A 25,907-nucleotide genomic window follows, 5' to 3' on the forward strand; every position below is an offset into this window, starting at 1 on the left:
GCGATCATGTTGAAGCCGTCGACGGAGTTGACGGACACGGGGAGAGACTCGTACCCTCGTCATCGCAAGCGGGCCTCATGAGGGCAGCACAGCACCTGCTCCGTCTCAAATGATGACACGAATGCGTCGGTGATTGCGCCAGACGTGGGCACGCGATATCCACAAGACGGCGAGGGAGCGTCTTGCAAAGCGGCAGTCTGGCTGCAGCCGGAGAACTGCCAGTGAGCGTGTCCACATCAGCGGTCGAGCGGAGAGGGGCGTATATATGAGATAGCTCATTTAGACGAGTCCCAAATGCCGTGATGCGGTCGTGCTACCTCGGAAAGATCGCATCCATCGGACAGAGCGATCTGGGAACGCTGATGACTAGCGCCAAACGCGGGCTTGCGAGAATCTACCGTGCGAGGGACGTGACCTGAATGTAGCGACTATGCGCTGGGCAGCTGACGATCAGGATGGCGTCGGGGAAAGCATCCTTGCAACGGCAACGCGCTGTCTGCAAAATAGCTGTGCATGTGAGTGGTTGTGCCTAGAGTGGGTATGCGATACGCACACCATATCTTGCAAAGAAGCGGTGGGCCGAGGCCGGAAACTTGCAGTTGGCGTATCCGCATCAGCATCCGAGTCAAGAGCAACCTCGGGCTGGAAATGCCAACTAGGCGCCAGACCTCGACATGTAAAGACTACAGGATGGGCCGGGCGACGGACATGTCCCGAATGCATTGGCCATGGGGTGGAAAGCCGAGCATCGTAACAGCCCTGGACGACTGTGTTGAAGCTGTCGGCGCTACGCGTACTGACTGGGAAAGGTCTCGCGTCGGTTAGTGTGGTGAGTGGAACACGTCCGCGGTGGCGTCAGACACGGGCACCGCAATGGTACATCTCGCGAATTCGGTGGTCTCCTGCTGGCAAGCCGACTTTCGCAGCGGTCTTCTCGCGAGCGCGCTAAAGCCGTTAGAAACTGCCTATACATATTTTTCGCTGCCTGATAGTATGAAGGTGTCGATAATGTTGTGCGCTGGCGATCGAGACGGGCGATCGTGAATTATTGACCGAGCGCGGGAGAATGCGACCGGCGTTCTCAACGAGGACTCCGCTACTTCATCGTTGCTCGATTCACGGGCTGAAATATTGCAGGCGGCGAGAACGTGTCTATATATCAGGAGACGTGAGCGCAAGCCAGGTGATCAATCGTTGTGTGCACTTACAGTTTGAGACGGTGCGAAACCGAGGCAGGAGGTGCGGTCGGGCTTACTTATGCACACGCCGCACGATTACCGGAAAACAAATTGGTCAGCAACGACGGGACATGAGCAGGACTCACCGAACATGGCCACGGCGAGCGAGGGGTGCGTGGACTCTACGGCGGGCATTCAGGGCCAGTGCAAAACGAGGGTGGAGGAGACGACGACGTGCATGTGAGGGGTGAGAAGGCAGATGTGAGGAGGGGAGGGGAGATGCGAGGAGCGAGGTAGATAATGCCCGCCGTCTCAAGCTTTTCTCACCAGGCATGCCGTATCACACAGGAAGTCTTCTGAAGAGTCAGCAGGCAATGCTGCCGGTGCCGTGCATTTGGCAATTGCAACATTCCTTGGGCCAGACCAATGCCAGCGAGAGAAGGTCACTAAATGGGCTCACCTGCATGCTCTGAGCAAACTTAAAAACAGGACGGATACTTGAAAGACTAGAGGGTACACAGTATGGGTCACGGTGAGGAATGCGATTATACGGATGTTTCATTCGAGCACAAGCCATCACCATTGCGAGTGTAGAGCATTCGCTCGGCGCCTTACCGCGTACTGCTCCAACGAGCTTCTCGAATGGTCCACGACCCGAGAACGGTCTCACGAGAGTCAATAGAAGGCAGTTCAAATGTGAGTGTACATGCAGGAGAATAAGTGCAATGTGCCGAGGTTGGGCCTCCTCCGTGCAGACTGGGGCTAGTTCGTTAATGAATGCCAATTGTGGCTCCTGAGATGCACCAGAAGTCATTCGAAGTTATACGTATATTAATAATCAGACCTTGGAGAACCAAGAAGGCCGGGCATCAAGGGGAATGCACCCACGAGATTGCCTTCGCGCGACAAGACAGCCGTCGGATTGATGGATCGCGCGCTGATCTGCAACGTTTCCTGTCACACGTCACTCATCGACGGGCCCAGAATCGACGAACCGAGCTGAGCTGACTGGGTCGACAAAAGTTCCTCGGAGGGAGCTCGGAGCTGTGAGATGATTCGCAATGTCGGCGTGGGTGCGGCCAACTGAAATTAAACCCTATCCTGGAATTTGGAACCCCGCTATGGTGGCGGTGGCCCTCTATGCTTGAGCTTGCTCCTGCACAGATCGGCTGTACGCCGGCCTGGATGTCAAAACGGGTACTGCCAAGCTTCGTGTCCTGTGCCACTCTGACCAGCCTTGCACAACATCGAGCAGGTGATGCATAGGTACCCAGTCAAAGAGCTGTTAATTCAATTTGTGCCGGCGATTTTCGCATCAATGAGAATCATATCGGACAACGCACCTGAGCAGAGTCATCCAGAAAGAAAGAAGATGATACGGCATGGTAGATATAATAGCGATATTCTGATGTGAACTTTACTGCAGCCCATCAGAACGAGATGCGGATGCATCCACGAGAGTCGGATTCAAATCCAGAACATCTCTGAGAGGTCTACCATGCAATGCCGCCCTCTATGACAAATTTGAGAGTGATCTGACTCACCTTGTTCACGCCCGTTCCTGTGAACACTTTTTACCCCGCACCTCTTCCTCCCTCTCAGCTTTTCCCTCCCTGTTCCTCCATACCATGCTCTCCCTATTGTATAAGCTCAGATCCTTGCTGGGACAGCTTATCTGTGTCTGTCACGGTGGCCCTGACCATGCAAGCGAGATCTCCAAGTTCAAGAAATGTAGAGCGTCGGACCAGTGAGCGTGTTGCTGTGTTGCACCAGTCAGTCTCAGAGGTAGATGGTATGTCCGTAATGCCTAACGGTCTAGGAGCCCGGTAGAGTGCGAGTATGACTGAGTTGGGACGCGTCAAGGGCGCGTCGAGACAAAGGCGCTCGACGGGCAATGTCATCACGTGAGCGCGAGCAGGACGGGATGTTCTCTGGCTCGCGGCTCGACATTGGCTCATTTCTTCGTGCCATGCAACCATTGCGCGCTCGACTGCTTGTGCCCACTTACTCCCAGATCAACGCACTTCTAGCGTCATCTTCTGGACACTCGCACTCATGCGGCGCATATGAAATCAATGTCTCGCATGCGACTGGGCATTCTGAAGGTTCAACAGCTTGACCAGGTCCGCTTTTGCTTAACTTGCTTGTCTTTGATTCGTGATGGGGCATCGGAATCTGGGAGACATTCGAGGTAAGTCTAGATGGGCCAGACAGCTTCTGATCGGTCCATCCATTCACTGACTGTCGAACCTCAAAACAGCGCAAATTTAGTAAGCAGAAGACGCGTCGAGGGGTACACCAACTGTCAGCCTGTACCGTCAACGTTCCTCCCTCGACGTTCACATTTCACCTGGATATTGGTAAGGTCAGGCCCAAGATATTCTTGATGCTCGCTCATTGTCACTAATCTGCTCTCACATATGAGCTAGAGCGTTATCTCCTATGCATGCAGTGTGCCTCTCGATGGGCAGTTCCCCTCATCAGAGCATCCACGCTCAATACGACCGTTGAGAGGATGCAAGCATGGCTACCCGTAAATATGGCAATCTTACTGTGAGATACCGGCTCTGATGCTGTCGAAGCTTGTGAACTGACCTCTGGTTGCTCGAAGCAATAACGAACACAAGCCGGCCAAGCAAGCTTGCTGCACTTACCCGTCACCACGCCCTGCTAGCCACGGCTGGCACCGGAAGCCACAACGGTCGCAAACGCGCAAATGTAGGCATACCGACCGTAAGTTATCATGCTGACTCAAACCGTACTTGATAGTCGCTATCGCAGAGCTGTGCTCACGGGCTGAGAAATCTGCAATGGCTGTAGGTGCGTACATTTCGTGTGGATATTCCAAGCATGTCTTCCGGTGGGCAATAAAACAACATCGGGAGCCGCTTTTGCGCGAGATATGGCATCTGGGCTGCGGAAGATGGAGAGCGCGAAGCTATCAATTGCGCTCCCATTCAGACCGAGATTACCGGTGCGTGTCCTGCGCTGTTCGATGGAGGTGATTCTGACCACCTGCAGGTCTCGTGAATGCTGCGTTGAATAGCCACATTCAGACGGTGCGGGTTGTGTAAGAAGGCAAGCCTATAGGAGATCTGAACGGTCCCTGTTCACCGGACCGTCTAGCTCAAGTGCGTGCTGAGCAACAGTCCAGAGCGACGTGCGATGTTGCCACAGTTCACGGTCGTCGTGTGCCCATGGGTGACGGCAGCGGTGTTTTTCCGAGGTATGTACACATTCCCCCTTCATGCTTTTACCGCCTAGCTTATAAAATCATGCCTGCCATCGTGTCCCATCATGTTGTATTCACTCACTCGGTGAATATCTGTGATTGGCAGCATTTGAGGGGCGATCGGAGTCACGTCGGGGAGAATGGCACGGAGGACGGCCATTTGACGAGTTGCGATAAATCCGCCAGGATCGGGGAGATGGATGAGGGTGAGTTGGTGATCTTATGATAGGGAAGGGAGGATGAAAGAGCTCTTCATGATGTATGTAGCAGCTAGAATACAACCCCGAGTACTCGGTAATACCATCTAAGCCAGCTGTGGCCGTTATAAAAAGGGGAGTAATAACACTGTCAATACACCTGTTTATGCCCCATCCACTGTCCCTTCTCCTATATTCCAGGCGGTCGTCTCGTCATCTGATTGACAAGCATTTGTATCCGTCCAGCCCACAGGAACCCCGGCCAGAATCCGACATGAGTGCGCCTAAACCCACGAGGCGATGCATGCACCGGCCCTTCATATCGCTGAACACGCGCACGAATGCCCGTCCTCAGTCGGTGGACGGGCCCGTTCCAAAGGCGTCCTTTCTCACGAGACATAGATTTGGGCTAAAGGCTATCCTACCACGAGCATCTCAATCGCAGCCTTAGCTTCAAAGTTCACGGAGCGGAATCACTGCTCAAGCGGCGCCGAATGTGATCTGAGACACGATCCCACTGGCAATGTGGCGACGGAGGAATTTGGCGATAGCCCCCGAGATTGTCCAAAGGCTGTGTGACCTTTGACGTGGCTTTGATCGTCAATGTGTGGTGCGTCCTAACAGATAAACATCAGCACGGCATAACATGAAGCAATTTTCAACGCACGTTACGGAGATTCTGCCATAAGATGCAAACGCGCTCAGGCAAGTTGGCCATCGCATTGAATTTTGCATTGAAGATCGAACCGCGTGTACAGTCTTAAGCGGGGCGATGCAATTGCAAAGAACCACACACCCATCAAGTCGACCATTAGCCTCGAAAAGACCACAAACATAGCATTACCGAACAAAGCATTCGCACACATGGCTGACTCCCACACCAAGCGCAGTCTTCATTTCTTCGGAACCCTTTTGATTGGTCGCACAGCAGGCGCAATCACCGGCTTCTTGCTGAACAACTTCGCCCGGGTGCTCGCCAGTGAATACTCCCGATTCTCGCCTTCCGCTGGCTCCGCGCTTGTCGACGGTAAGCTAGGGTGAGAGAGTGAGGAGGTGGTTTCCCGATTTCTTGACTGCTCCTCTGAACGCGATGCTGACCGAGCAAGGGGATTGGGTGCCTCGGGACCGTAGTTGAATTGTGATGGGAAGAAGATGCGAGGCATTGCCGATTCGTGTTTGCGCACAGACGGCTATGCGTCCAATATCATGAGAAATGAGACCATTAGATGGACAAGAAAAACTAACTCACACTAGACTCGCTCCCTGATATCATCGGCGATGGTGGCCGTTGACTGTTGCTCTGGCCATTGCCACGTTTTGTGATAGCAGTTGCCTTTGATAATACAGATTCAGATAGTCCGAATAAATTTGACTTTCGTCCTTGCGAGACGGATGTCGGCGATGGCAGCCGCTGACTGTTGCTCTTGTCGTTGCGACGTTTTCTTGTAGCAGCTGCTTTCGATGGTAAGAATTCAGATAGTCCAGACAAATCGGGCTTCCGTCCTTGCGAGACGAATGTCGGCGACAGCCTGGCCTCTCTCCTCGGCTTCTTTTTGCGACCAGCCCACACAGTTCGCTCCAGAATTTCCGCTTGAAACTTGACAGCCTTGAGCGTTTTGCGTAGCGCAGGAATCAGATCATAGTATGGCATGCGATAGACCTCGAGGGTCGGGCTATGGATATATGTCCATTCTAAATAGATGAGGCACCACGGGGCAAATCAGAACATGAACCTCCGACAAATACGTAGCGAAACGCACCCGACAAGATCCACTTGTCTCCAATGTCTCCCTCTTTGAACACTATCTTCTTCCTCCCTTTCTCGTCCGTTTCGACGTCTGCTCCACGCGTCACGATCAATGAAATGGCCGTCTTCATCTTCAAGCCGACCTTTGATCGTACGACAGAGGATTTTGCCAACGACTTGCTCATCAATCGCACAAACGATACATTCAGCCTGGGTGATCCAGGGCCACGGGCTGGCGCCGGACTATACGGTGGGTCAGGCCATGGGATGGTTACCTTCCAAAGCAACGCCTTGGGGACCGCGCGTAAAGCAAATCCCTTCGCTTTCGCAGTCGGAAACAAATGGCAAAGAAGCTTCTGCGGGGTTTTCGCAGCGGGATGGGTGGGATCGACCGGGCCAGTGAGGTTGCAGTAGTCCCCGAACAGCAACGGTTTGTATGTACCAGGAGTAGTGCGCCTGAACTATAGCATTCCATTCTCATCAGGCCCACTACATCAATAGCAGAGACTAGCAAGAGCCGTACGTTCAATGACCTGAGCTTGGAAGCTTTGGGAAGTCTACTAAGTTCGCGACATTTGTGCATGAGTGCAAGCGGTGACTGTGGCGCGAAGATGAGATGAAGCGCCCAAAGTGTGCATCCAAAGAAGGAAAGTGTATTCGGTCGTTCACTTTCTTGACGCGACAACGAGTACTACTAGGATGCTGAGCACTTCGAAGGCTTCTGCGTCTTCTACGGCTTAGGTTTGCAATATTCAGAAAATCACATAATTCTATGTTGCGCATTGATCTGTGCGGAGCCCGTCACGGCATCTGCCGGCATGCCATGCGATAATTTACTGATATTAAAAGCCTCCTTTGCCCCACATGCCATAAACTTCGACGGTCCTATGTGTGAACGGCAGGTACTTCGTCGACTGCCCTCTTCCAACTGCAGGTAGTACCTCACCACTCGATATTCCTCGCTTGTGCTCATCCCATGAGACACTTCAGGACCCAGGTGCTGCGATTTTGACCAATTGGCCGTTGACAAGACGCGAGCATGCCAACCTTTCCTACAGAAGTCTTCGAACACATCATCAGCTTCGTTTGGCCTGACAGACGAACATTGATTGCTTGCTCTCTGACCTGCCGAGCCTGGCTACCGCGGAGCAGGAGCAACCTGCTATACAGCATCGACCTGCAAACCGCGAAGGAGCTCCGTCGCTTCTCGCGCCTCATTACCGCACAGCCACAGCTCAATGATCGAATTCGGGAGCTAAACATTGAGTCGAAGGACGGGAAGCTCGCCGGGTGCTTCCCCTTGATGCTTGCGCGGAAACTCACACGCGTCGAACATCTACGCGTATATCGACCAAAAGACCTGAGGATATTCAGCCAACTCTTCCTCACCACGATGGCGGCATTTACAACCATCACCAGGCTTGAACTCACGGCGATCATGTTCCCATCGATAACAGTGTTCGTGTGCTTTGTCTCATCTCTACCTAATCTGACTGACCTCATCTGCGCGAGTGTGAGATGGTCCAACGAGGCCTCGAACTTGCCGCAATATGCCCATCCAGGGCGACGACTGAAGCTACGCCTTATCGCCTTCTCTTTCCCGATGTGGTCGACCGACTTCGTTGCTTGCCTGCTCACGATCATTTCCCTTGACGACTTTTACAGCCTCAATCTGCGCAAGGTATACTTGAAAGATATGGCTTTCATCAATCAATTACTAGAAGCCGTTGGGCCATCTCTTCGCCAGCTTGCAATAGGATATGAGGCTGTCGAAGTGGAAGATGGTGCGCATCCAGCTCCGTGGAAATAGTTATTGACATCAGGAACTCAAGTACTCACAGCACAAAAACTGAATCTAGCTTTGACTGATCAGCTCGAGTACATACATTTGGAATTCCGTGCGAAAGGAGACTGGATCTACGATGCCCTCTCGGAGGTCGCGCCCACTCGCGTCCGTCAGGTGACGATCTGCTCTTGTGGCAAGTTCGGGCAAGCAGAGCTGGATCGGCTGCTTTGCGACCGCATAGACAAGTTATTGTCTCAGCCAAAATGGGCCAGCCTGCGACATGTCGTGATCGCATACTTTCCACACGTCCCGCCGAAGGCCTCGAACTGGCTGCGTTCTGAGATACCGCGACGGTTTCCCACTCTATGGCCTCGAGCGTTGGTGCGAGTTGAGCAAGGTAGGGTTCGCTGCAATGCTTTTGATCCGTTCTGAGAGCACTCATCTCGTCCCAGCGCGTGGTCACTGGTGGAAGTTAGATCCTGTACAAGAAGGATAAACACAATATCGACCACGATGCACCACTGTCGGAGTCACCGAGCGGGCATGGGGCCGCGCAAGGATTTCACGCATTTTCCCTGAATGAGGAGCGGGGTAGGCCACGGGCGGTCTATAGATGAGTTGTGAATACAAGACTTGAGATGTCTCCGCGACAAATGGAATAGGATGTCAAGAAGCATGCATGTGTCGTGATGATGAATGGCAGGCAAACGAATGTGCAGAAGAACAACATGACCAAGATGACAAGCAGACGCGGCGACGGCCACGCGCAACCAAAAACAGAAAGCAACGGGTGTGTGTATATCGTGTCATCCAGCAAAAACAACGGGGGATATTAGGAGTGACAATCAAGAGGAAACCATAAGAGTCATGTACACGTAGATTCGCTAGAATATACACTGAACAAGAGAAGCATAATGTATGGACAGACGAATAAGGATAAGGTCATAACCAGCGACGTTACGTCTAAGACATATACTTATAATCGCCCCACAAATCTGCGTGAGCGTTCGGATCGGGTTGCAGCCATGTCTGCGAGCCGGGGATGTGCAGTTGGTGAGGGCGAGGGTGAGCTTGAGGCTGATAGTCGTGCGCTTGGGCTAGCGGTCTCGTTTGATCGGTCGCTCTAACATGCGGGCCATATGGCGGCGCGGGATGTGTTTTCTCGTAAGACATGTACTGAGAATCCGTCATGGAAGTCATGGGCACAGGAGCTCCTCCCTGCTGCTGCTGCTCGACATGTGCCGGATGAGTGAGGGCAGCCATCGGCGGTACGTTGTGATGGCCTACTGTCGTGCTATCGTACCCAGGCTGAGGTCCGGCAGGAGGCGGGCCAGGCGGCGGAGCATACTGGTAATAATGAGGAGTGGCCGGTCCCGTGCTATACGATGCAGACGCAGGACTGGGATGCGAGAGCGACGCTTCTCGCATCGTTTGATCATACATCGGTGCTCCCTGGGGCGAATCACCGAACGATTGAGAGCTGAATCTCCTCCGGTCCATGCTCGAGTCGTCACCAGAGTTATACTGCATAGGATATTCCTCCTGCTGCATATGCTCATGGACAGGAGTCTGAGGCGGGAGGGACGAGTATGCATCATAAGCGGCAATCCGAGGCGATGCTGACGGAAGAGGAGGCGGCGGAGGCAGAGGCTGTGAGTGAGCTGCAGGCGGTGCGGGCACCACTCCAGGCGTCGCACTCTCCATCCGCCTGATGCTAGCCGCAATGGACGGCGCATTGCTGGACACAGACGCCGTACGTGGCCGAGATGTCGATGGCGTCCCTGACGGCCGAGCACGGATCGGCGCCGGTTTCGCAGCCTTGTCTTTATCCTTCTCCTTGTCCCTCGCCAACTTCTTAATATCACCCTTTGGTCTACCGTCCACGGTAAACATATCCTTAGCAAATCCACCAAGTGATTTTGAAGGCGAAGACCTCGGCGGATCAGCCTTGACAGATGATACCGAGGCGCCCACGAACGGTAGGTGGAATCCGCTCTGCATCCTATCGTCATCGAGAGGCTCGCGCTTGCGCTTCGTCCCAGCGAGCGTGCTTCCAACACGGTAGCCTCGAGCAGCTTCTGCCTTCCGCTTCATCATCTCGACGATCTTGATCGCGTCGCTCCTGTTGCCCTCCCCACGAACGCCCTCAACGCCCACTCTCGACGCCCCAAGCTCCTTCATCACCTCCAGCGAAGACGACACGCTCTTCATAGCCTCCATAGCGAGGAGCGTAGTCGGTTGCTGGATGACCGCATGCGCACACACAACAGCCGCATCGAACAGCGTTCTCCCAAAGTCATAAAAATCGAACGCCGCAGGCCGCGTATTCCGCCACACAACATGCAGCATACGGGACGCATATATGATCAGATGCGCAGCATTGATCGTGCCAAGCACAGCCTGGGAACACGACTTGCCCGCACTCGTGCCCTCCTTGAGAAACGGCAGGTAGAGCTTGAGGATCAGGCGGTTCGCCAGAATCGCGAGCTCGCACTTCTGCGCTTGCAAGAACGGCGGCACGCCCGGCGACGGCGTCCATGGTTGCGACCAATCGTGGCCGAGCTCCAATCGGAACGCGGGCGGGAGCTCTGCCAAGAACGTCTGCACGTCCGTTTCGAACGCGGCCGCCTGGTCCAACGAGAGCTCCGCAGGGTCTCCTGAGAGTGGATCCCTGAACGTGTGCTTCTTGACATTCTTAACCAGCTGCGCGAGCCTGCCACGGACACAAGGGAAGAGAATGGGTTCTCGTGAGCACGCGTTCCCAGCACCGGCGAGACCGAGAGCTTCTCTCACCTGCACTTCAGCGAGAAGTATGCTGTTCCCTTCTCAGCACCTTCGCCGGTTGACGCGGTGGGTAACGATAACGAAGAGGGCGTGAACTGCTCCTCGTCAACATCCGCAGGCATCCGCGTCGTAAACGAGTTGTCCGGAATGAGCGGAAGGTGGCCCATACAGTCTGATATGAACCTGAAGAAAATCGAGCGTCAGCAACAAGCACAGCTTATCTGCCGCACAACGCACAGGTCATAGTAAAACACATCCCACCAAATCCTCCTCCTCGTCTCAGCCTCAAACAGGTTGTACGTTCCCGGGAACTCGTCGGGATCAATAGCAAGACCCATCATGCGCGCAACGTTGATCATTTTCCCCACCTGCACCAAGTATCAGTCAATCAGCATCACCGTCCTGACACCCGAGCGCATCACACATCACAATCACAAAACCATCCCATGACGCCGGCAGAAGCAACCGAGACGACACCAACTCACCAGCGGGAACACACCCTGCGCGACGCTCATCTGCCCATCATGCAGGTGGTACAGGATCTGCAGGATCATCGCGATCACCGCGTCCAGATCGTACAGCGACGTCTTCTCGAACAGGCCCAGCGCCTGGTCCGCCAACGCGAACAGCGCCGCGGGGTCCGCCTCGTCTTCCTTCACCTGCGCTTGCGCTTGTGATGCTGACGAAGATGACGACGACGAAGCTGTTGATGGCCGGTCTGTCGACTCTTGCGGTTGTGACGGGTTCGCAATGGCACTCGTGCTATTGCTCTTGCACACCAGCGCGCCCAGCGCGAAGGCCGCACACGAAGCCGCGAAGAAGCTCAACGTCGGTTTTGGCGAATTGCCCGCCCCGTGCTGCTGCCCCGCGCCCGTCTTCGCATTTGCCTTGCCCTTCCCGACCGGCGGTGGTGGCTGGCCAAAGAACACCTCCCGCGCCAGCGCAGCCTTGGTCTGGCTGCCGGGATCTGTGCTGGCCGCAGTCAAACTCAACGCACTCGGCGAAACCGAGCCAGCCTCTCCCCAGGCGAACATTGCATCAACCCGCTGAGCAAAGTGACGCACATTAAAGCACGGATGAAGCATCATCGTTTCCTCCAATGCTCGCATGTACTTCGGACGCAGCTCCTTCGCGGGCAAATGGGCGAGCAGCTTGGCTGTGACTTGAGGTGGCTGTGCAGTCTTGCCTGCCCCATGCAGCTCAGGGAACAGACTGCCTACCGTAACATGCGTCGAAGGCAGGTTCTCCGGGAGGAACGTATCGTATGGAATGGGCGGGACAAAGTGACTTGTTTGCGTCTCTTTGCCGCCGCCGGGGTTCGTTGAAGATGCGAACGAGCCTGAGAGCGGCGGTGGCATTAACACCGGTGTCGGCTCGAGCTTTACCCTCACAGTGCTGAAAGAGCCCGATGAACCCGTAAAAGGGTCGGGATGGGTGAGGTCTTCTAACTCGCCGATCCAGATGCTCGAAACGTCCTCCACGTTGACGATTACCGAGCTTCCTGTTGTGCCGACGGCAAGCAAGGCACGATCGGTGGTTGCATGACCAACTACACTGCCTTGGCTGACACTGCCAGATGCCTGCATGCCAGCACCTAGACTCGCTGAACTCGATAGCGGAACTCCTGACGAGGAAGAGGCGAAGATTCCTTTAAGAGACGGGAGATTGGAGAGCACGGAGGACACTGTGGCAGAGGGATTTGCTTCATGTATTTTTGCGATGACGCTCTCGAGCTGGAGGACGCGGTTGTGTAGTGACTGGACGTCGATCTTTTCTGCAGCCGCTTGAGAGTAGACGCACCGTTGTACGGTATCGCGCTTTATACAAGAACTACATGGTGTTCGTCGGTCGCATTTGAGTTTCAGGCGTTTGCACTGGGAGAACAAGGACACCGTTAGGTTAGCAGTTCAAAGACAATACTGAAGGTGAGAGAAAATGAAATAATTCGACGAACGGTTCAGACTCGCGTTTCTGGGTATAGCGATAGGCAGGTAGACAAGTGGGTGTATGCAGGACGTATCAGCGAGTCACATCTTCGACTCAAAACCACCAATGCAGCCAAACTAAGGAGCGGATGATACAAAGACCTTCGCGGTGAATTGCTCATGCTACGACAAGCGGAAGTCGACGTTGAGATTGTTAGTCAAGCATATAATCGATGGCTCATACCATAATGCTCCTGGTCAAATCGACAATGCACATGCCGGGGAAAGCATGAATAAAGCAATTGCAGATATCGAGAGCGCTGGTGTGTCACCACAGCAACGATGGACGGACAGGCAGCAGTGTCCGCTCAGCAAAATAATTACCGGCCCCTTCGTAACGTCGCCGTAAATGAAAGAAGCACGCTCACGCACAACACGCTCCTGCGCACACGCGCGGCTGGCACTCAAAGTCAAAGCCACGTCGAGCAGCGACAACTCACCTCTGCGCACACCACGGTGATCCTAGAGCGTATATGTCTAAGGAAGAAACAATGTCCAGATAATCAATACCGGCCGACGCAGCAAGGGTGCCGATTCACGCACGGCCCGTTGGACATCTTTGGCTGTGCCGACGGCTGGCGGTGAGTCTGCGAGATGGATTGGTCATGCATTGACTGCTGGTGCGTCTGGCCGGTCGCGCTGGACGACGACGCGGTCGGTTGGTAGGGTATCGAATGAGCTGGGGTATGCGCATGGAAGGTGTCACTGTTCTCGAGCGACGAAGTCATGTCCATGCTGGGCGTCGCAAACTTGTCACTCGTGCAGCAGCAAATCGAGTACGTTCAGCGCGCTGGGCGCGACGGGCGGGAGAGAGGAAGAAGGGAGGGAGGCGGAAGGAGGGATATGGAGGCGTCTGGAGAAATGGATAGCGCTAGCTAGTCGATTGCCCGGTCTGTATATGGACGCGGACCCCGGGCACGCCCGCACGCACATCCCTATTCGGGCGCCGGCCAAGAGCGAGGAGGCGCCCCTGGTTGTCTCGGCGAGCTGTCGGCAGAGATCCCTAAGCGATCACCTGATGCTCCCGCGAGCCCTCGTCCCTGTGCGGACTTGGTTTCTCTCTTCCCGATGTCCTCGACCCTCGGCGTGGAATTTCGCGTTATATGGCGCGCTGCCAGCTGTCGAGGCCTTCTCTTCTGCATGCGTGTCTTGAAGTCTAAGTGGGTTCTAGCGCACTAGCGGATGGTTCCCATGCTCCTGGGGCTCGATCGCATTCATGTGCGACATGCCGTACATACCGCGCGTGAGTGCACGCCGCTGATTTCATCTGCATTTCAGCGATATTGATCGTGCTTCATTTGCCCTCAAAAGTCTCCACCCGCGGTGTTCATCCTCGCCCAGCTGATGAGTCTGTTGTGCGCGAAGCACATCCCATCATCCACGGCCGCCATGAGCGGGGCGGGCGATTATTTGCGTGTGTTGACGATTCTCCGTTAGGGCGAAACGATTAGACCGGCGCCTCGCACACCCTGAAGCTAGCTTGAAGGCCTGACGGCCAGACTGTTCTGAACCTTATCCGTGTGCTCTGCGCATGGCCGCTATTGAGACACCACTGCGGGTTGAGCGATGTACCTAACGGACACGTAGGCTTGTCACTGCCACTAATACGTACGTAGCATGCAAATACCAAATGCGGCCACCTTGTTCGCCGTTCATGGTTCATCGATTGAGCGTTGAAGTGAATGCATTTACCATCACATATGTGGCTGTGCACACTCATTTTCATCCCGCTCTCGTAGCGATGTTACCACTACAAGCTTCACTTATGTGAAAAATCATAGACAATATATAAAAATATGATGGTGAGCCTGCTATGCCATCACTACTCACAGTGAAGACCCCCGTTTCAGGGCTACGCTCGTGTTCACTTGTTCCCTCAACTAAGGGCTGCAGCAAAGATTCTGTGTGAAGCATAGTAAGTGTGAGGACTACCAATGCCGATGCTTATCGCACGAGACTGCGCTCTCTGGACAGCGTATACAACAAGTGGCTGCAAAGACAGTGATGCCGAAGCGGACTGTCAATATTTCAATTCCCGCACGGTGGCTGATGATCGCGTTGCTGTAGATCGCTCTCGGGTTGTTCAACTTTGCTTCACTTTCGCTCGCAAATTTTCACAGCGTTCATCAGATAGTAAGCTTTCTGATGGTCAAGTTTCAAAAGATTTTAGCGATGTGATGGTGAGCAGGGTGCCAAATACTGGTCAAGTTGCGTCAGACGGCCGGTGAGGGTACAATATTCATACAGCCTCGACACTAGCCAAGGCAAATAAACACCAAGATTTAGTCTCATAAAGGATCACTGCTTGGCTTCGTGCAATTTTCTGCTTTCAATATCACAGAATCCCAGTATGATACCCTGATTTGCACGAACAAAGATGTACTAACCGCTGCACAGGTATTCTACAGAACTACAGACCATCGTATCTTTCGCCATAGCATATCAAGGACCGCTTCAGCTTGCATCTGATCTTGCAGTACGTGAAACATCACGTTAACAACTTACATGGCGGGACTTAACAGTGGCGCTATGAGAAAAAATGACTGGTATTAGGCATGTCCTTCCCTCCCCCACTGAATCGCCGGTCAATCTCTCGCGACTGACCGGTCATTCTGTCGTACGTGTACTTGATAGCCGCGACTGTGGTTCTCGGCATTTAGCGCGATCCTGCGCGATATTGCGTACCCCGATAAGCCAGCATGACCGGCTGAATGAATGTATAGCAACCATGTAAAGGGACCCCAGACCTACCGTGTTCGTGCATGGGATTTTTGTGTCCGTTTTTCTTACTCATCACACATAAGAGAACACATCAAGATGATATCCAGGCGCTGAGCTAGCTGAGCGCTGCATCCTGGTTCGTGGCACTGGTTTGAAGATGTGCAGGCTGCAGATGCTCCTTTGAACACGGATCTAAGTTTGATACTAACGGACCAGCCATAAGATTGACCGGTGCGACGACTGCCCCAGATGTTGATGCGCCTCAATGCATGCTGCACATCATGAGATGATGATATGGCACGACTCAATTCTACACGCGGCTATTCCTGGCCGCCGGCTAACTAGTGCTGCGCCACCATACGTGGCAGCGGACCATCAACACGCATGGACACATCACCCTTAGCACAGCTCCCCCAACTTCAACTCCACAGGACCCGCGCTCGGGCAAGTACTCGGTGACTGCGCTGCGCGCACATCGCCCCTGCGAATTTCATTCCTTTCCATCACCCCTCTTCGTAAGACACCGGATGCCCGAAGGACTGTGGGGTCAGATGCCGGCAACATCTGTCAAGATGCTGTTCGCCGTATGGCGATGCGCACGCGCCCCGAGTCGGATTCAAATGGCCATCAGCTCCCTTGATCGTGCGCTTAGGAGGAATGGAGAGCATCGAGACCTCGTTGGGATGGAGAATGACGTTATGCTGCCAGTCAAGCGAGTGATTGCGGGAGCGGCCATGCTGAGGCACGAGCGCGTGCTCATGCACGCACACGAACCAAGCCTGCTTGTGGACATGCATGCGGGTACTTCCGGCGTGCACACGTACGTACGTATCTCGACATCGCCATGGAACTTGGAAGCGGAGTCTTCCCTGCTATCCCTGGATAACCGAGCATGTGCGCGACAAACTCAGCAAAATTGAGACGTCCTCGTGGTGCTGCACGCTCCACAACACCTGCCGATCAGGATCAGGGCGCCGTAGAACGCTATCGCGATCCAGCAGCCTGCTGGCCCTGTTTGAATGCCGGGGAGGAGTAACAATTTGTGGCTGAGCAGTCTCAGCCGCCGCACAACTTCTTCATGAAGATGATCTAAGGGTTTGAAATGATTTCTCCGATTGATATTGAATCCCGGCTGAACAGCACGATTCCGCCCGTGTCCTATAGTAGTAACCATCGCAACAAGGACAGTAGAGTCTTTTCAACAAGGAGGAGAACATGAAACTCACCTTGTAAGAGCTGTCCAAATGCAATCACTTGACGAGAAAGGCTTGTATCGAAGTTTTATCCCAGCCCTAACACCATTTCCTGCTACGAAAAAGGTTTTTTTTCGTTGCAGTTCAAGCTTCTCTTTACGTCAATTGAATGGAAAGCTTCATTCTGCTCCCCGCGTAATGCCCGCCCTCCACGGGCGCCCCAGAGGTCTGCCATTCGACAGATATGCTGGATCCTGCCCACCGCTCCCGCCTCTTCTCCGGGCCGATGGACTGGTTCCAACACATGCCTTCCCATGTCAATCAAAATCTAGCGCAGGAAGTTGCCTGCGAAGTGTCCGGGCACCATATAGGCCACTCTAACGACGACTCAATAGACGTGCGGGCCCCCTAATTCTAGCTCGAGTCTGAGCTCACAGACACGTAATAGGAACCAATTGACTTCGCGACTTATCGCAACAGACTCTATGTCTTGAACAAAAGCCGGTAAAAGGCACAGTGCTCCCGCATCAAGGAGCGCCTTGCGCAACTTAGCGTGGAACGCAGACAATCGTCCGCACCGTACGAAGTACACCGGGCTGCAAATCTCCCGACAATAGGCCTATTGCAGATGGCCCGGCAAATGTTGACACCTCATGACAGTTGGACGACTCGACCATCACTTCGCACGGCACTTAACAACAATATTGGCACGCCCACATCCGACCGCTGCGGGCAGATCGCCTCCACTCTTCGTGATGTCAACACTCATACTTACCAGGTAGGGATCCACACCTCCGTGTCGAGAGAACGTGCTGAGCCGCGGCCCGCGGCAGGACCCTCCCACCTGGGCACGCACGTCCCTGTGGGACGGTATGCACCGGGAGCCTGTGAAACAGACGGACCCCTGGGCACGCGTCATGCGCCCATGAATAATAAGACGCCGAAGTCCAGGAGCATGGAGCTTGCTCTGGTTGGCGAAGGAGCCGAGGAGCCGCGGTAGTCAGGAGAAATGTTGAAATGCCCGGCGATGATGGGGACGCCCACTGCATGGTCGACGCCAAAGGGATCGCTGCAAAGGCGTCGGGCGCCTCGGGAGCGGTATGTCAGCAACTGTTGACGCGGTCACGACACCGTCTTCATCGCCAATACCGTGCACCGGCAAGTCAGTCAAGGGAACTGTGAACGTGCGAGACCCGCAGATGCGCAGATCCATACTCTCAGTCTAGCTCCGTCAGGAGCTGCGTCTCATATGAATGGAAGTGCGAGAACATATGCCGTGTCCAATCCGCTTGCGTTCATCTCGGGCTCCTTGCCCTTGCTCGTGCCTCCCACGTCTTCTCTGCCCACCTCGTGCACGTGTACACCAACACGCCGAACAAGAAGCCGAGTAGCATTCCCACGTCGCCGGTTCCTGTGCGTGCGATGGGTCCCGTCCACCACTGCTTCTGCATGCAGAGCACGATGAACCCGACCGTTGCAGCAAAAGTGAACGACGAGGCATAGCTGCGAGGCAGATTCGGATGGTCGGGTTTGTTCCATGCCTCGAGGACGTCGTACGATGAATATCTGCTCTTACGGAAGACGAAATGTTCGGTGAGCACGATCGAGCAGAAGGGCGCGAGCCAGTAGCCGACGAAGGCTATCGAGATCGATAAGGGGGGGAAGCACTCCACGATTTCAAAGAGGCCAGACCCGACGTACCTAGAATATCCGAGAATATCGAATAGAAGCGGCTTGACCCCACAATGCCCACCGAGATCATTCTGCGCAGATCATTCGTTCGCGTATCGCGGCTTGTACGACAGACAAAATGCACTCACATCGCAGTAGACACAATAGCGAGTAACGGCCTTGGGATCCTTGCAAGCACTGGGGCCAGCGCCATGAAGCTGTTCAGCATAGCGTACATGGCAGGTGCGCACTGGCTCGGGGTCGTCAACGAGAGTAGTACGAGCAGGAACTTGCCGAACCCGCCCATGGGGAGGAGCACAGCACCCAGGAGGCCGCCAATGTCGTTCCCATTCCCTAGGCCTGCTTTCCAGGCGGGCACGAAGTCGGCTCCGGCTGTCCAAACGGCTCCGAGCATCTGTACTGGCATCTGTGAATGCCATAGTTAGTATCAATGCACAATACGGAAGAATGTCGGCAGAGAACACGCACAGAAGATAGGAGGAGGCCGAGATATGAGTACATGAACACCCTCCATCTATATCCATGATCAGCATGAATTACCTCTCCACCAGCAACATATACTCACGCAGACGCATTACAATCATGATATACGCCCTGATCAGCCATTAGTGGAGACCAGTTCGCAACGCTCGCAGCAACAGTTGCGCCGAACGTCATGATCTGTGAGGCAGTCGGGGGAGACGGCCCAGACAGCGGCGCGGCGATGAGGTGCTTCCCGCTGACACCAAGCATCACGACGAACGCGACGACGTTCGGGAACCAGACAAACATCTCGTACCTGGTTGGGCCAACTTAGCATTTGAGGCCACGGGGAGAACTGAGGCTTACCAATGCAGCACCTTATAGCCGCTAAAGACGACCTGAACAATCATATAAACGATGTTTTTGGCAGTACAGCTCTGAGTAATCGGTAAAACTGACCATCAAAGTGACGATACCAATGATCACGATCCCGAGCGATGCATTCAAATGTGTGGAGATCGCGCCTAGAGTCTGGCCGCCGACGATTGTGTTGAGGACGAGGTATCCCTGGATATCCACGACGACGAGGATGCTCGGGATCAGTGCGCCGTAGTACCTAAACCAGTATCAGGCAGGTCTGTTCGCGACGTTATTCTCCGAATGGGACTCACCCCCACGAGAACCGGGCAGCGACCATCCCACGGGTGCCGAGCTTTGGGCCAAAGACAGCACTGCAGAAAATATAAAATTATACGTATTGATGCCTTGATTTGCTTCAACTTACAAGAATGCTGGGATCGCACACACGCTACAGCCAAGTATCAGCACAGACACACGGAAGGCGGCAACATGTTCCCTCACACTACATCAACGACCAGAATAACGAGCAGTGAATCCCGGATTCCCAAACCGTAATATGCGGGTCCCGCAGTGCCAGTGGTCATCCTGCATGTTTCCACGAACCTGTTGTCAGTATCGGTATAACAACATCAAACCAGTGGGAGCAAACGTCAGGATATTCAGGTTTGCCGAGAACCAGACGAAGAACATCTGGTAGAGTCGTCGGTCTGTTCTCTGTTCCGGCGGCACCGGCTGGATCCTGCCATGGAGCCCAATAATCTGGGGTTAGCAACCGATGGAGGACCCGATCATTGACACGAACCCATTCGTCTCAAGCCCCCATCGCTTCATCTTCCTGGTAACCTTCTGCAGCAGCCCGGCCTTACCGCCAGGGGCCAACCCATCCTCGGCTGTCCTGCTCCCTGCCTCCAAAACCAACTCGGTCTCCTCCTTCTCTAGCTCGATCTCCTTCACTCCGGTCGACCGCCCAAGTGCTTGCACGCTGTCGACTGACATAGTCTAGTCACTGACCTAGCCTTGCCCCAAGAGTGAAGGACGATCCACGCCTGCACCTCACACCCTCTATCAGAGTGCCTCGAGCAAACCTTGATATCGAGAAGCACCGTGGGTGTCATACCATTAGCAATCGCGACACCAGCTGTTCCATTGGCGTTGGCTGCAAGAGGATCACGCGGGAAGGTGGCTAGGGAAGGGGACTAGGGAAGCGCTGTCATGGGTATTGGGAAGAAGCCTTGTGGGTTGCTTCTGGTCTCACGTACACGCCAAGGAGGAATCGCGGGACACCGACACTCGAACGTTGGTCCGGACTAGGATAACAAAGCGTCAACTCGAAGCACTCTAAGGAGTGCGAGCCACTGGACCTCCACGAGATTGACGTCAGGAGCAAGTACATGTATTAAAGATCAGTGCGAACGATCCTCGTTCGCAATATGGTAAAGCCGAGCTCGTCGATGCCAGAACAAGACAAAGCTCATAAATCTGATCAGTAAATAGCTCGATCGCTAGTATTTCGGATGTATACAATCACTCACCAAACTATGCGAAGTAGATGAATATGAAATTTGATAAAACTGGGGAGTGCAATGCGATTGATTTCTATTGGACTTCTAGTGTCTGTTCCACAAGTCATTCCGAGGTCCAGCCGACAAATCGATGCAGGGAATTCTGCGTTCACATAAGAACTGGCTAAGAATAGAGCAGGGCGACCGTATGAAGATGACGTTGGCCGCGTCGTCGCGACCATTTGACAGATCGGTCACGCACGTTGCTTGATTGACTTGTGTTTCCGTCGATGAACAGTTCACATCAGGAGCTGATTATCTATCAATCACCGCTTCAGAGATATCAAGGAGCTGAGATATTCCACGAGACACCAGAAATACAGAAGTCCGAGGCGATGAGACAACGCGACTACTCGCGCTGTACGAGCGCTAGTAGCCCTAGTCCTCCGAGGAGAGCATACTTCAGCTGTGGAAAGTCATTCTGCAATGGGGAACAGTCAATAGGAAACAGGATGTATGAAGGGACTAGAAGACTTTTGCACACACCATAGCGATGGTAACATAGCCAACGTATGGGAGGAAGCTTTCGGAACAGTCAGCAGATAGAGGAATGAAGCAAACGAGTAGAACAACGCACCCCCGGACCTTCCCCACAATATGTCTCCGGTCGAGCCACTCCAGACCTTGATACAGCTCGAGGTCGTCAATGGCGTTGTTGTCACCTTTCGTCAAGAGCAGCTGGTTTTGAGCGAGAGGGCTTGCTGCAACGTACCTTGACATGTACTCAGCGCGCGCATATACGACCTATCATCTACGCACGCACCCTGCTTTCGCCGATACAACATCGTGTGTCTCCAGTACGCGATGCACGATGGGGATATCCGCCCCCGGAATCTTGTACACAGTGATGTCTCCCGTCTTGTATCTTTCATCAGGAGGGTTCGTCAAGAACAACAGATCCCCGCGGTAGAACGCGGGCTCCATAGATCCACTGCGTTAAAGAAACTCTCAGTCTGCGCGTTCTGAGCTCCCACCGTCGTGTTGGGGTAGATGGCGCCAAAAACGTACCTGAGCACGACGACGATGGGTGACTCCGTGTTGGTAAAGAGACCAAGTCCCTTCCACATCATGAACCCTGTCGCGAGCACTGACATGAAATTGAGGACCTGGAGCAACACCTTACAAGCAAGAGCCCTTCAGATAGTTCCCCAACCAGAGTGTTCGGAGAGACCGTTACTGACATGACGAAAGCCCAACCTCCTCAGCGTCTTGAGCTCATCGGAGAACATGTCAAAAGCGAAGAAATGGAGGAAAATGAGCCTCAATCGTCTGCTGAGAAGGGAGGGACGAATTGGAGGCTATCAGAGGATGCGGCGTTGGGGAAACAGTGTAGTGAACACGTGGCGATCTCATCTCGAGGATGTCACCATCAATGGATTCGTCGTCTCAGTAAATGATCGAGATATGTCGGCTACGGGCTACATGCTGACTATGAGGGAAAAAGACGGGCCACCGTCCTCCTAAACTTATATGTGTACATTGTGTATTCGATCATCCCACAGGCTGAAGCTGAAGCTTCAGGCATCCTAATCTATATGCGTGCTATTCAAGTCATACATTCATAGCCGTAGAAATCGTACATAATCTGACGCTTCGATCGTGACAGAAAAAATAAGTTAAGACACACAAAGACTGACGACCTGAGAGGCGAGACCTTAAGAGATGAGAAACAAGATATGTAGATACCGACTCACAATCCACCAATGAACAGGATGAGAGCTTCATACCAAACAATCCCCCCAGAACGAGGAGAAGGGCATTCCAGCCACATCACCTCCTCCTCAAGCCAAGCAATGAACTCGGCGTCTCGGCCAGCAAAGGCACGGGCAAGATCGGCCTCGTCGTCGCCCAACTCGGGCTCGTTGAAGATCTCGCTGACAGCTCTGCCCCCTTCGATACCGAGGATGTCGGAACTAACCCCGTAGGCGACGTGCTCATCTGCAGCAGCAACGACGCTGCAGACTCGTCTTCGGGCGTCCAACCTGAAGAGCGGGAGGACGAGACACTTGCGCGGCGTTCTCGCGCATCCGATGCATCCTCCAGTGGCGAAGTGATGCTGCTGATAGGGATAGCAATGCGCGACGGTGCGGATGGAAAGATGGGGTGCGCTGGTTCCGGGAGGACGAGAGGAGGGACGTTGGCCACAGGGGTAATCGTAGACGGGCGGAGATTGTCCGACGGAGGCGGTGAGGGGAGCTGAATGTTGGGGGATGTGGTGGCGGATGCCGGAGGCTTGGACAGAATAGCGATGCAGCTCGGGTCGACGTACGGGTATGGGAGCCAGGAGGCGATGGAAGGGAGACGAGGAGGCGGAGAAGACGCAGAAGACGCGGCAGGCAGCATAGGCGAGGTCATCGTCAACTCGACATCCTCGCCGTCGCCCTTCTCGTCATCTCCGGCGTACGTGTCCTCGTCATCTGTAAACTTGTCGTCGTTGTGATCGCCTGTATCTGCACCTTCTTCTTCATCCTCCGCAGGTCTCTTGCGCTTCATGCCCGCGGACGATGACGACGGCGGAGCCTCATTGGAGCACTTCGGGTAACAGCCGGACTCTAGCACCTTGACCCGCTCGATGAGCTCCTGCATATACGTCACCGTCTTCACGAGCACATCAAGCTTGAACTCCTTCTCTTCCGGTCTGGCCTTCCTCGGACGCTTCCCGTCCTCCTTCCCGCCTTCCTTTTCTTCCACACCTTCCACCTGGTTCTCCTTGCCTTCCTGTCTCTCGGCTTCGTTGACCAACATACTAAGCGTCGACAGAGCATCATTGATCTTCGTTCGACGCGCCTTCTCGATACGCGAATGGTTCAGCTTGCGAAGTGACTCTCGTACCGAACGAGAGAGCACTCCCGGTTTGCGGCCCCGGCGCCGAGGACCCGATGGTCTTACGTCTGGCTCGTAATCGTCTTCCTCCTCAGCGTCCGATCCAGACATCTCGGCCTGTGGTGAGCTGATTTCTTCAGCGTGAGCCTTGGGGAGGATAGGGGGCCGCGACCGACGGCTGCTGGTGGACTGCTTATCGGACGCCGTCACGTCCGCAACGCCCATCGCATTAGCCCGCTGACGCTTCGCGCGCCGAGGCGGGTTGCAGCTGCCTGCATATGAGGGTGTGTTTGACTTGCTGTTCGTCATGTAGCACAGAGGAGATAAAGAACAAGGCAGCTCGAGGGCGCACACGACTCAAAACTGATGCGGAAACCGGCCATGGCATAAATACGCAGGATGGCGGGGGAACGCCGTCATTTCTGTGCAGTTTGATAATTACACGGACGGTCGTGCCTGCGAGGATTGGTCGTGTGCATATCAACGTGCGTTGGTCCGTGGCCATCTTACTCGGGAGCGCCTTGACCGTGTCGCACGACCGCGAGCGACGCCTCTGATTGGTTGCCTCGATGCACGTGCGGCGCCTAGTGGGCGTTATGTTCCCTGCGCTGCCAGAAATGGCCAAAGGATGGCCGCACGAGACGGGCTGCATACAGTTGGGATACGCGTCTGTGGTCGTGTGCGCCCGGGACAAGGAAGCCGGCGAAGGAGCTGAACATAGCTTATCGGGAACAGAAATAAGTGTATGGGAGCTTCGAGCGCCTTGTAGGACGGCAAGGGACTCCGCTTTGCGACAAACGTTCCATGCGGCTCGCGGATATGGACGAATGATTACGCAAACTAGCTGGGCATGCACATTCGCCAGAGGAGGGCAAGCAACACGAGGGACGAGTTGGCAAAGTCGCAGAGGGGAAAATGGCCAACCGCTCAGGTGGCTGTTTTCAAAAAGAATTGGAAAGTGAAATCTATCAGACATTTGTTAATACCGTGCACGAGTTGTGTGAGAATAATCAGAAAGCCACATACAATGTCTTACAAACGCCAGGGCTCAGGAAGAATGGTAATCCTTGTAAACAACCAGATATTTCACGCACAAGATGCCTTGACGGCCGCATACGGAGTACAGTCGAAAGACCACTCTGTAAAAGTCGCAAAAAGGGTCGCGCGTGATCGGCTCATGCAATAAGTCAAAGGTCTTATCCTCATTGTCGCGGAAGAGTGGCTTGCAATGATTTAACGGAAGGCATGATGCTTCGAATATGATGCTTCGGAGCTGAACCTTGCTAATTTGGCCATAACATGATCTTCCCTGATGGTAACGCACTACGATACGTGAACCTCAAAGTGGCTTCCACTTGCTTGTTCCACAATTCATCTTCGTAATCACAGTTGCGTTCTATATCCATGTTCAGCAGAATCAACAGCAGAACGGGCGTAGCTCACCTGCGGATCTCATATACCATCAACATCTACGTCTCTGCTGAAGCTTCTCTGGAGTGCCCCATAGAGAGTGCAGTGTACTATGTTCAACGTCGCAGAGGTCCAGCGCATTTGAGTAGCAGTACAAAGCGGATGTAATCAGCCAACTTGTGAGCGAGTTGACGCCTTCGAAGGACGCGACCGGTCCTGTGAGATATGACGGCTACGGACTTTGTGCACTGGAACTGATTCTGAGGCGTTCTCCACTCCAGCCGAAAGACCAAGGCCATGGCGCATAGAGTGCGTGGTGAGCTTTGGACAACAGCTGAGGAACTACGCCAATTCCGCGAAATCGAAGGAGCACATACCGTCTGGAATTCTACGATAGGCGAATTCCATGACTTCTCACGGCGAGCACTGAAACATCGACTATCCGGTCAGAGTTCATTCAACACGGTACTTGAGACCAATCACCTCGACACAGCACACGCTTGTTTCATGGGAGCAGTAGGTAAAATGGTGAATCCTTTGAGCTTTAGGTTGCATAGACCAGGAAGAGACTTGTTGATACTCTCAAAACGAGCAAAACGGGAAAAATGAGTTGTTGAAGCACAATCGGAATGCATCGCACAAGGAGGGTTGCGAGAGGCGCCGTGTCCGAACTCCAGGTCAGACAGTTGAATGTTATGCACCCCGTTGCAATCATCTTTCCAAAAGATGTGTTACTGTATGAGCGAACGGCCGGACCTGTTTTCCTGTACTAAAA

At 54.0% G+C, this 25,907-nt stretch overlaps 13 protein-coding genes across 13 annotated transcripts; 3 read left to right on the plus strand and 10 right to left on the minus strand.

The window, feature by feature from the left end:
* The first annotated feature begins 910 nt into the window (after window positions 1-910).
* LAESUDRAFT_244594 (uncharacterized protein) lies at window positions 911-1,573 on the plus strand. The gene has a single exon (XM_040901718.1). The coding sequence runs from the start codon at window positions 1,067-1,069 to the stop codon at window positions 1,427-1,429; it is 363 nt and encodes a 120-aa protein (XP_040762597.1). The 5' UTR covers window positions 911-1,066; the 3' UTR covers window positions 1,430-1,573.
* Window positions 1,486-2,274, minus strand: LAESUDRAFT_244624 (uncharacterized protein). Its single transcript, XM_040901719.1, has one exon. The coding sequence runs from the start codon at window positions 1,990-1,992 to the stop codon at window positions 1,543-1,545; it is 450 nt and encodes a 149-aa protein (XP_040762598.1). The 5' UTR covers window positions 1,993-2,274; the 3' UTR covers window positions 1,486-1,542.
* On the plus strand, window positions 1,867-2,664 carry LAESUDRAFT_727428 (uncharacterized protein). Its single transcript, XM_040909218.1, has 3 exons — window positions 1,867-1,971; window positions 2,023-2,309; window positions 2,331-2,664. Exons 2-3 carry the CDS (start codon window positions 2,240-2,242, stop codon window positions 2,435-2,437), a joined length of 177 nt encoding a protein of 58 aa, XP_040762599.1. The 5' UTR covers window positions 1,867-1,971; window positions 2,023-2,239; the 3' UTR covers window positions 2,438-2,664.
* Window positions 2,665-3,806: 1,142 nt separating this feature from the next.
* Window positions 3,807-4,015, minus strand: LAESUDRAFT_727431 (uncharacterized protein). Its single transcript, XM_040909219.1, has one exon. It carries the CDS (start codon window positions 4,006-4,008, stop codon window positions 3,829-3,831), a length of 180 nt encoding a protein of 59 aa, XP_040762600.1. The 5' UTR covers window positions 4,009-4,015; the 3' UTR covers window positions 3,807-3,828.
* A 371-nt stretch (window positions 4,016-4,386) lies between these two features.
* LAESUDRAFT_727434 (uncharacterized protein) lies at window positions 4,387-5,010 on the minus strand (the record flags this gene model as incomplete). Its single annotated transcript, XM_040909220.1, has 2 exons — window positions 4,387-4,404; window positions 4,517-5,010. The coding sequence occupies one exon, from the start codon at window positions 5,005-5,007 to the stop codon at window positions 4,798-4,800; it is 210 nt and encodes a 69-aa protein (XP_040762601.1). The 3' UTR covers window positions 4,387-4,404; window positions 4,517-4,797.
* A 187-nt stretch (window positions 5,011-5,197) lies between these two features.
* LAESUDRAFT_681933 (uncharacterized protein) lies at window positions 5,198-7,054 on the minus strand. The gene is made up of 5 exons (XM_040905777.1): window positions 6,878-7,054; window positions 6,368-6,815; window positions 5,857-6,299; window positions 5,275-5,797; window positions 5,198-5,223 (listed from the first exon to the last, which is right to left on the minus strand). Exons 1-4 carry the CDS (start codon window positions 6,935-6,937, stop codon window positions 5,501-5,503), a joined length of 1,248 nt encoding a protein of 415 aa, XP_040762602.1. The 5' UTR covers window positions 6,938-7,054; the 3' UTR covers window positions 5,198-5,223; window positions 5,275-5,500.
* A 339-nt stretch (window positions 7,055-7,393) lies between these two features.
* Window positions 7,394-8,815, plus strand: LAESUDRAFT_744085 (uncharacterized protein; the record flags this gene model as incomplete). The annotated part of the gene is made up of 3 exons (XM_040911292.1): window positions 7,394-8,138; window positions 8,196-8,537; window positions 8,593-8,815. 3 exons carry the CDS (start codon window positions 7,394-7,396, stop codon window positions 8,634-8,636), a joined length of 1,131 nt encoding a protein of 376 aa, XP_040762603.1. The 3' UTR covers window positions 8,637-8,815.
* Window positions 8,816-9,053: 238 nt separating this feature from the next.
* Window positions 9,054-10,883, minus strand: LAESUDRAFT_244459 (uncharacterized protein). Its single transcript, XM_040901717.1, has one exon. The coding sequence runs from the start codon at window positions 10,487-10,489 to the stop codon at window positions 9,104-9,106; it is 1,386 nt and encodes a 461-aa protein (XP_040762604.1). The 5' UTR covers window positions 10,490-10,883; the 3' UTR covers window positions 9,054-9,103.
* A 46-nt stretch (window positions 10,884-10,929) lies between these two features.
* On the minus strand, window positions 10,930-12,282 carry LAESUDRAFT_657038 (uncharacterized protein; the record flags this gene model as incomplete). The annotated part of the gene is made up of 3 exons (XM_040904656.1): window positions 10,930-11,107; window positions 11,162-11,292; window positions 11,410-12,282. The coding sequence occupies 3 exons, from the start codon at window positions 12,280-12,282 to the stop codon at window positions 10,930-10,932; spliced, it is 1,182 nt and encodes a 393-aa protein (XP_040762605.1).
* A 351-nt stretch (window positions 12,283-12,633) lies between these two features.
* On the minus strand, window positions 12,634-13,382 carry LAESUDRAFT_615143 (uncharacterized protein; the record flags this gene model as incomplete). Its single annotated transcript, XM_040903201.1, has 2 exons — window positions 12,634-12,798; window positions 13,362-13,382. Coding segments are annotated over 2 exons (186 nt in total), but the record flags the coding sequence as incomplete, so codon positions are not given.
* A 4,615-nt stretch (window positions 13,383-17,997) lies between these two features.
* Window positions 17,998-20,777, minus strand: LAESUDRAFT_727439 (uncharacterized protein). The gene is made up of 12 exons (XM_040909221.1): window positions 20,140-20,777; window positions 19,987-20,076; window positions 19,839-19,922; window positions 19,762-19,785; window positions 19,649-19,708; window positions 19,437-19,593; window positions 19,344-19,375; window positions 19,081-19,293; window positions 18,984-19,029; window positions 18,644-18,921; window positions 18,525-18,586; window positions 17,998-18,462 (listed from the first exon to the last, which is right to left on the minus strand). Exons 1-12 carry the CDS (start codon window positions 20,331-20,333, stop codon window positions 18,119-18,121), a joined length of 1,584 nt encoding a protein of 527 aa, XP_040762607.1. The 5' UTR covers window positions 20,334-20,777; the 3' UTR covers window positions 17,998-18,118.
* Window positions 20,778-21,248: 471 nt separating this feature from the next.
* LAESUDRAFT_737692 (uncharacterized protein) lies at window positions 21,249-22,128 on the minus strand (the record flags this gene model as incomplete). The annotated part of the gene is made up of 6 exons (XM_040910815.1): window positions 21,249-21,320; window positions 21,386-21,422; window positions 21,477-21,611; window positions 21,663-21,830; window positions 21,908-22,017; window positions 22,081-22,128. 6 exons carry the CDS (start codon window positions 22,126-22,128, stop codon window positions 21,249-21,251), a joined length of 570 nt encoding a protein of 189 aa, XP_040762608.1.
* Window positions 22,129-22,423: 295 nt separating this feature from the next.
* LAESUDRAFT_727442 (uncharacterized protein) lies at window positions 22,424-24,073 on the minus strand. Its single transcript, XM_040909222.1, has one exon. It carries the CDS (start codon window positions 24,029-24,031, stop codon window positions 22,670-22,672), a length of 1,362 nt encoding a protein of 453 aa, XP_040762609.1. The 5' UTR covers window positions 24,032-24,073; the 3' UTR covers window positions 22,424-22,669.
* Between the last annotated feature and the right edge of the window lie 1,834 nt (window positions 24,074-25,907).

The sequence above is a fragment of the Laetiporus sulphureus genome (genome assembly GCF_001632365.1).
Source record: "Laetiporus sulphureus 93-53 unplaced genomic scaffold LAESUscaffold_29, whole genome shotgun sequence".
In the NCBI taxonomy this organism is placed as follows: domain Eukaryota; kingdom Fungi; phylum Basidiomycota; class Agaricomycetes; order Polyporales; family Laetiporaceae; genus Laetiporus; species Laetiporus sulphureus.